The following is a 9,418-nucleotide window of genomic DNA, read 5'->3' as shown; positions in this document are numbered from 1 at the left end:
AAGAAAAAGGAGTCTTACCATCAAGTAACTTTAAAGTAAGCTTTAAGTAACTTATAAACACACTATATACAAGAGAGGTCTTTACCATGGCTCTGGTAGAAGCCTCTTACAATACTGAACAGACCAGTATTTATACCAGTCCAACAGGAAGTGACATATGACAGGAAGTGAGGTATGTACACAGTTCATAGTTCACAGGAAGTGATGACATAACTTCCCGGAAGTTATTATTATTATCACATTCACTGTGTGCATTGCTGTACAGACAGATTAACTAATAGCAGTTCCTCTCACTTTATTTTTAACCATCTTTTTACACTCCTGTTCTATAACTCTGTTCCCTTGCCATCTATGTCCTCCATTAGTTTAGTCTGTCCTAGGCTCGCCTTTCCTGTTTTGTTTATATTTAGGCTGGTTTCATTTCTAGTAGATGCCTTGTTTCGAATGCTTCATGCATTCAGATGAAGAGCCTTTAATTTTAACTTTTTACCGTTATTCCCTGCTTTCATATTATTCGCTGATGCACTATTACCATTAAACTCTCGATCCCTTTCTGTCGCACTCTGCTTATCTTTACCCAAATTGCTACACCACTTCGTTGCCTTGAGTTTTCTCTTTGGATTTCTAAATTTCCTGTCACCTGACCCCTCCTCCCAACCCCCAGTCCCATTTTTTATTTAAAGCCCTATCTGCAGCCCTAATTGAATGCCAGAACAAGATCGAGGAGTTGAATGGGCTCCTCCTGTTTCTATGTCAATGTTTGCTTGGGTTCCAAGTATTACACGACCTCCACCAAGCGGAGGCGGCGCTGTTGTGTCGGTTGAGTGCGAGTCCTCCGACCGGAGGCGGCGCTGTTGTGTCGGTTGAGTGCAAGTCCAACGGTGCTGAAGCGCTAGCGGAGCGGAGCTTGTTGTGAGGCTCCAGCGGAGCGGGCGGCTGAGGTGGAAACAAAGCGACGGGGGAAATCGGACACGTCCCTCGTAGAGGGAGGCTGATGGAGCCCATAGAGCGAGGTAAGGTCCGGGGCCCTCCCCGGGGTATAACCGCGGCTCCCCTCAGTGCGCAGTAAAGTTCCCTGAGCATTCATAACAAACAGTTAAAATGTCCGGGGCTCCGGGCCGGGCTGGGCTGCCCACTGTGGTTCCTGCTCCCAGTGTAGGAGGCGGGTGTGCCGGCGGTACCCGAGCCTCGCTCGCTGAACCCTGATCACTGGCCAGCTCCCAAACCCCTGTAGGTATCGAGTGAGGGGGGAATCCAGGTTACAACAGACATCATTGGGAAATAATCCGTTAATTTCTTTCAACTGTTTTTTTCCCTTCTCAAATTTTGTTGCGCCCTGAATGATTTCACCTTTTCTGGCGAGCTCTCCATCCCCTGCTCCGATGGTGCGCTCTGCTAGTTGGTAATGTCATCCCACCGTCTTGAAAACAAAAGTTGCTCTGTCCCTGAAGGTGGTGTTTAAGCAGTGATGCTGAACATCTTATAATGCCATTTGAACTGGCGCTACTACCCAGTTTTAAAGTCGAAGTGTTTTAATTTGGAATTGTGTTCATTGGAAAGACTGAATATCCTGCAGAACATTAACATAAATTAAAATGAAATTGAGTCGTGCTCTTGCTATTGTACCAGGGCTGTCTGTTGTTCTGGAGATGCAGTTCTCCTGTAGTTCCCTTCCCGCCCCCAGTATTATGTGGTAGGACAGAGGTGACTACTGAATCTGCTGCTTCACCACCAGGGGTAACGGTTGGAAGAATGGAAAAAGTGTACGAACACAAAAGGTTTAAACAGATTAATTTTGGGGGAGATAGATCATTAGACTTCAATTGAAAATAAGCACCTCTTCCTCCACTCCAAAGGCACCTAAAGAGAAAGAGTTAAACTTGATGTTCAAAAGAAAGAACTTACATTTATATAGTGTCTTTCACATCCTCAGAACTCCCCAAAGCATTTCACAGCCGATTAATTACTTTTGAAGTTAATCACTGTTTTGTAAGGAAAAATAATATAAATATGCCAGGTATAAATCATGGCGTTCTTGAGGTTTGATTCTCTCCAATTTCTTAAGACTCACTAGGCAAGATGCCTAGGAATATATACTTTTAATGGAGTGTGCAACTTGGCACTTTGAGAAAAATAAATTCTGTTCTTAAGATGAGGGATGTCAATGCTGGGCAATAGAACACTTTTTCCACTTTATATAACCCAGTGTCAGAACTGAGCATGCCCCAAAGTGGCTGGAAATCAGGGTAGTTCAGATCAGACACGAGGTAAAACTCTTTTGCTCTGCCTCAACTATGTACCTTAACTCCAACCTCAGAAGAAAAAACTCAGAAATTTCACAAGCAGCTGCTGCTGTATGTTATAGTGAGATTGTTTACTTAAATCTAGCAGGAAGATTATGTGGCAAAATAATAACCCAGATGTTTATGGCTCAAACACAAGTTTCTGGCTCCTGGTTGTCTACTAGTATGTTTAAAAACATGTTTTATCACTGGTCTAAATATAGTAATCACAAGAAAAGGACTGGTTCTTGTATTTTTTCTTGAGACTGTCTGGAGTATGCTTCTAAAAATTTTTAAACAGGTTCTTTTTGGATGTTTTAATGTTTACATTAATTTCTATTTCCTTTGCTACTTTTCTGTTCTTTCTGTTTCAGTTCTCTGAGCTTGGCAGGGCCAGTATTTTACAAGGCTCTTGTATGCAGTTAAAACACAACACAGTATACAGTAAATATATGCTTTCCTGTGCCTCTCAAACACATGGAGACGCCTTATAAAAGTGCACAAGAAGCTCCTGGCATGAGTATATTTGCTCAGTGGACCATTTAACCTCCCACTTTTGTTGATGTAGGTGGTTCAGCTGCTCAGTTTTAATTTTGAATCAATATTGATGTTTCTTGCATTTGGTCATAAATAATTTAAAATGTCTGAGCAGGAATGAATGGCTGGCAGATTGTTAACTTCAGTTTGCTTTGACTTCAACAGCTGAGGCGAGGAAATGATTAGAATATTATATTATAGTATTTACAGCATAGAAACAGGCCGTTCGGCCCAACAGGTCTATGCCAGTGTTTATACTCCACGTGAGCCTCCTCTCACCCATCTTCATCTAACCCTATCAACATATCCTTCTATTCCTTTCTCCCTCGTGTTTATCTAGCTTCCCCTTAAATGCATCTATGCTCGTTGCCTCAACCACTCCTTGTGGTAGCGAGTTCCACATTCTAACCACTCTCTGGGTGAAGAGGTTTCTCCTGAATTCCCTATTGGATTTATTAGTGACTATTTTATATTTGTGGCCCCTAGTTCTGGTTGTCCATGCAAGTGGAAACATTTTCTCTACATCTACCCTATCAAACTCTTTCATTATCTTAAAGACCTCTGTCAGGTCACCCCTCCAGCTTCTCTTTTCTAGAGAAAAAGCCCTAGCCTGTTCAATCTTTCCTGATGGGTATAACCTCTCAGATCTGGTATCATTCTAGTAAATATTTTTTGCACCCTCTCCAGTGCCTTTATATCCTTTACATAATATGGCGACCATTCTGGAAGTCTATTAGTGTCTCCGTGTATTTTGTCGCAGCCCTCCTCTATTAACTACACCCCCCAATTTGGTGTCATCCGCAAATTTTGAAATTGTACTTCCGATTCGCGATTTATGTAAATGGTGAACAACAGTGGTCCCAGCAATGATCCTTGTGGAATGTCACTTCCCACCTTTTGCCAGTCTGGGTAACGACCTTTAGCCCCTACTCTCTTTCTGTTTTGTGGTCGCCATATTATATAAAGGATATAGAAGCACTGGAGAGGGTGCAAAAAATATTTACTAGAATTGCTATCCATTCTGCTACTTGTCCCCTGACTCCACATGTTCTGACTTTAGTCATGAGTCTACTCTGCGGTACCTTAACGAAGGCCTTTTGAAAATCCAAATATATTATGTCTACTGAATTACCCTTGTCTACCCTTTCTGTTACTTCAAAGAAATCAATAAGGTTGGTCAAGCTTGACCTTCCCTTTTGAAATCTGTGCTGACTACTCTTATATTTTCCATTTCTAGATTTTTTAAATTACATCTTTGAATAAGTATTCCATTATCTTTCCTACCGCCAAGGTTAAGCTAATTGACCTATCGACCCCTGGACTTGTTCTAACTCCCTTTTTAAAATATAGGAATCAGATTAGCTGCCCGCCAGTCCTCTGGCACTATTCCCTTTTCTAATGAATTTTTATATATACATGTAATAGTGCCTCTGCTAGCTCTTCAATAACTTCTTTTAATATGCATGGAGGTTTTATCTTCACTAAGTTTGATTAGTTTATCAGTTATCTCCCCCGCTTTATTATTCAATATTGAAGTAGCATGAGTTGTAAAGAACCTTGAAATGAGTTGTATTTGTTAAAAAATACATTGAATGTATTTTTTCCATTTTATATATTTGTATTTTCAGTGAATTGACTTCTGAATTCTTCTAGTTCTGTCTCCTCCAGATAGGTGAAGTGGCATGGATGCTGAACTTATTATGCTGAATTTCCTGTGGGAGTCCCTGCTGGAAGTGTAGTGGGGTTGTACATCTACTCACCTGATAGCACTGGGGTCCACTTAATTTGAATATTTTGCATTGCAAGCACTTCTGATTGGAGGTGGGAAATAATGTACTGCTGCAAAACTTTAAGACAAACAGTAGCTTAAAAGGGCTACCACTCAAAACTTTGTTTTCCAGGCAACGAAGAAAGTTCTTCACCTAAAAGTATCAGAAAGGACGACTGCAGGGCACAGCCCCTTCCCACTCCCTCCTCCCCTCCCCGCAATGTTATTACTGATGTTGAAGCTCTACTAGGAGGTCAGTGCAGGAGATACTATGAGCTTTTGAGCTGACAAAAAGAGTGACCTAAGGAGAGCTGCGGTATCATGGAAGGTGTTACTGCCACAAAAAGTTGAATGAACCTACTAGGCCAGGCAGTGTAACAGAAGACAACTACTATTTCAAGATTGCATTGTAGTAAGAATTACAACCACATTTGGGATTTTTGATCATATTTCTTCTTAGTGGAAAGCATTTGAGCTAAATGTTTTGAAGAGTTGGGTTTGTAAAGCCATTGTGTTAGGAGGTCCCTAGTCCCAGCACGCGGCAGGGATTGTCTAGCATAGGCTCTCCCCTCTGTGAAGATAGGGAGAGAAAATAAGGACAGGAGCACACATTGACATGATTTAAAACAAAAAGCTGCTAGGGTAAGCCTTCACCCAGACTGCAACAGTTATGACGCGTGAGGGTAGTTAAGTCATTTTGTTTAAATTAGTCAAGTTGATCTGTTGATGTGGGGAAGCATGGTACATTCATTGTTTTGTATTATGCAATGACAAGTTGTACAGATTGAATTAAATGAGTCTGATCATAACTGTTGTTTTGTTTATTCATTTACTATCTGAGAAATAAAACTGCTTAAAGCTTCATTCTGGCCTTGTCTCACGTGTAAACAGTCTGTCTCCTGAACGAGTGGAGAAGCACACAAGGGTAACTGCAAAAGAAATGATATCCAGTTCATATGTCAAGGAGCGCACATTGTTTTATCTCCTGGGTTATTCGATCATGCAGATATTAGGCAGTGTGAGTCAACTCCAAAACATAAGGGTTGTAGGATTAAATTATGGGAGCGATTGATGCCACTGAAACAGAGAAGGTATATCCAGCAGATCTTAATTTGTTACAGCCACCTCTTCCTCCCTTTGTGCTTGAAAACTTGCACCCTATTAAGCATCCTATTAAAAGCCTCACATGTTTTGTTACTGCTTGTCAAATGCATCTGTCAGTGCATCTGTTACAATTTGCATGCTGATACCTGCATTTTCTGCATATCTTGGGAACAAAAGGTCTCACTTTTTGCTTTCGTTCTTCAGGGAGAAGGCACCACAAAACAGCTGGGAGAGATTGGCGGCAGGCGGGCTCCCAAAGCTGCAACCTCTTGCTATTTAGGGGAAAGAAGCCATACAGGTCCTGGGGAGGGAAGCAATAGAGGGTGTGGAAGATGGTGAAGTAGGATGTGCTAACTGAGTGTTCATCGCAGCATCGTGCCTCATTTCAGATTCCACCCTGCATTAACTTTTGTTTCTAATTGGTTAGTTTCTACTTTGTTATAGTTCTGTCCACCCAGTCATATTCTAGCATTTTACAGTTGCCAGGATGGTTCTCCACCACCAATCATATTCCTAAAGATAAAACATGTGTAACAATAACATTCAAAAATGCAACAATTCAATTAAAATAAATCAAATTTTTACCCAATACATCTTTCAGTTGTTCCAACAACTCTACCCACTCTCCATGCATGGTCCAGTACATCCCATTGAGTCTCAAAGACTCTGAACTTGTATGAATCTTCCTCTGATACTTTATAGCCCAAAATTCTGAGCCAAACAATTGCATGATAAGTCCTATGAGCCTCCATCACAGTTAATGTGCAAAGAGTGTACTTGTACAATTTTCTATAGGATACTGAATTTGGATGATCAGCCATGATCTCATTAAATGGCGGAGCAGGCTCGAGGGGCCGAATGGCTTACTCCTGCTCCTATCTTCTATGTTTCTATATACATTGGAGCTGAGCAATATAATCAAGCATAGACTACAACTCCAAAAAGCTGTTGTGTTTTTGTCCCTCTCTTTCAAGCCCACTCTGCCAATTTTTAGGCCTCACTCAATCTACTCTTGGTCTTTACATAAGCCAATCTAATTTCCAGTGTAAACCCCCTCTCGCCTTCCAGGCCTCCGTACAGTGCCCTGCATTACACTTGGAACCTGCTCCACTCCTGGACTACACCACTTACTCTCTTTCCTCCCTTTGCACACCATATTCACGCAGTACTTTGCTTGATCCCTTTTTTAAAAAAATATAGTGAATACTCACATTTGATCCCAATTTATGCTGCTAATGGGGAAATGAATGCTTGAAAAGCATGCCCACAGGTTGTTAAATGCAATTATCAATTTTAATATATTAAGTTTTACATCTGTGCACACTTCAAGGCAACTTTTTACTTTGTAAATATGTGTCTGTATTTAAACTTGAAAGGCTGTAATTGCACCCTCCCCACAGTAGAGATACTGCTTCAGCACCACAGCTGATGGGGTGTAATTACAATGTGACGAGTTTAGATAAGCAGTTTCCATTGGGAGCTGCTGCAGAAGACACATTGGGGAGTTGTGGCAATGCAACTTGTAGATGGTACACACTGCAGCCACGGTGCGCCGGTGGTGGAGGGAGTGAATGTTTAAGGTGGTGGATGCGGTGCCAATCAAGCGGACTGCTTTGTCCTGGATGGTGACGAGCTTTGAGTGTTGTTGGAGCTGCACTCATCCAGGCAAGTGGAGAGTATTCTATCACACTCCTGACTTGTGCCTTGTATATGGTGGAAAGGCTTTGGGGAGTCAGGAGGTGAGTCACTTGCTGCAGAATACCCAGCCTCTGACCTGCTCTTGCAGCCATAGTATTTATGCGGCTAGTCCAGTTAAGTTTCTGTTCAATGGTAACCCCCCAGAATGTTGATTGTGAGGGATTCGGCGATGGTAATGCCATTGATTGTCAAATGGCGGTGGTTAGACTCTCATTGGAGATGATCATTGCCTGGCAGTTAAGTGGCAAGTAACATTCACGCTACACATCAGCCCAAGCCTGAATGTCTTCCAGGTCTTGTTGCATATGGGCACGGACTGCTTCATTATCTGAGGCCTCGTGAATGGAACTGAACACTGTGCAATCATCAGCGAACATCCCCACTTCAGACCTTATGATGGAGGGAAGGTCATTGATGAAGCAGCTGAAGATGGTTGGGCCCAGGACACTGCCCTGAGGAACTCCTGCAGCGATGTCCTGGGGCTGAGATGATTGGCCTCCAACAACCACAACCATCTTCCTTTGGCTAGGTATGACTCCAGCCAGTGGAGCGTTTTCCCCTTGATTCCCATTGAGTTCAATTTTACTCAGGCTCCTTGATGCCACACTCAGTCAAATGCTGCCTTGATGTCAAGAGCCGTCACCTCACCTCTAGAATTCAGCTCTTTTGTCCATATTCGGACCAAGACTGTAATGAGGTCTGGAGCCGAGTGGTCCTGGCGGGACCCAAACTGAGCATCGGTGAGCAGGTTATTAGTGAGTAAGTGCCGCTTGATAGCACTGTCGACGACACCTTCCATCAATTTGCTGATTGAGTGTAGACTGATGGGGCTGTAATTGGCTGGATTGGATTTGTGCTGACACGACATACCTGGACAATTTTCCACATTGTTGGGTAGATCCCAGTGTCGTAGCTGTACCGGAACAGCTTGGCTAGAGGCACAGGTAGTTCTGGAGCACAAGTCTTCAGTACGATAGCCAGGATGTCGGCGCCCATAGCTTTTGCTGTATCCAGTGCGCTCAGCCATTTTTTTATCACATGGAGTGAATCGAATTGGCTGAAGACTGGCTTCTGTGATGGCTGGGACCTCAGAAGGAGGCCGAGATGGATCATCCACTCAGCACTTCTGGCTGAAGATGGTTGCTTACGCTTCAGCCTTGTCTTTTGCACTTGTATGCTGGGCTCCGCCATCATTGAGGATGGGGATGTTTGTGGAGTTTCTTCCTCCCGTTAGTTGTTTAATTGTCCATCACCATTCACGGCTGGATGTGACAGGACTGCAGAGCTTTGATCTGATCCGTTGGCTGTGTGATCACTTAGCTCTGTCTATAGCTGCTGCTTCTGCTGTTTAACATGTATGTAGTCCTGTGTTGTAGCTTCACCAGGTTGGCATCTCATTTTTAGGTATGCCTGGTGACATGCTGTGCTGCACTCCTCATTGAACCAGGGTTGGTCCCCTGGCTTGATGGTAATGGTAGAGTGAGGGATCTGCCGGGCCATGAAGTTACAGATTGTGGTGGAATACAATTCTGCTACTGTTGATGGCCCACGGTGCCTCATGGATGCCCAGCTTTGAGCTGTTAGATCTGTTCTGAATCTATCCCATTTAGCATGGTGGTAGTGCCACACAACACGATGAAGGGTGTCCTCGGTGTGAAGACAGGTCTTCATCTCCACAAGTACTCAGCAGTGGTCACTCGTACCAATACTGTCATGGACAGATGCATCTGTGACCGGTAGATTGATGAGGACAAGGCCAAGTAGGTTTTTCCCTCATGTTGGTTCTCTCATCATCTGCCGCAGGCCCAGTCCGGCAGCAATGTCCTTCAGGACTTGGCCAGCTCGGTCAGTAGTGCTGCTACCGAGCCACTCTTGGTGATGGACATTTAAATCCTCCACCCAGAGTACATTCTGTGCCCTTGCTTCCCTCAGTGCTTCTTCCAAGTGGTGTTCAACATGATGGAGCACTGATTCACCAACTAAGGGAGGGCGTAGGTGGTAATCAGCAGGTTTCCTTGCCCATGTTTGA

The 9,418-nt window shown here is 43.4% G+C and overlaps 1 protein-coding gene across 3 annotated transcripts in view; it reads left to right on the top strand.

Moving 5' to 3' along the window:
* The first annotated feature begins 317 nt into the window (after positions 1-317).
* Positions 318-9,418, top strand: part of tpd52l1 (tpd52 like 1) — a 46,774-nt gene continuing 37,673 nt past the window's right edge. The window contains exon 1 of one of the 3 annotated variants that reach the window (XM_085997209.1): positions 318-1,013. In XM_085997209.1, the coding sequence (XP_085853335.1) occupies positions 995-1,013 (19 nt within the window). In that variant the 5' untranslated portion in view covers positions 318-994. The remainder of the gene's footprint in view (positions 1,014-9,418) is intronic. The other 2 variants (XM_085997210.1, XM_085997211.1) reach the window with 2 other exon arrangements.

Source organism: Somniosus microcephalus, chromosome 9 (assembly GCF_052327205.1).
Source record: "Somniosus microcephalus isolate GS21.2 chromosome 9, FLI_Smic_1.0, whole genome shotgun sequence".
NCBI classification, from domain to species: Eukaryota; Metazoa; Chordata; class Chondrichthyes; order Squaliformes; family Somniosidae; genus Somniosus; species Somniosus microcephalus.
The sequence above is the reverse complement of the archived record's forward strand: the minus strand, read 5'-3'. Positions and strand labels throughout refer to the sequence as shown.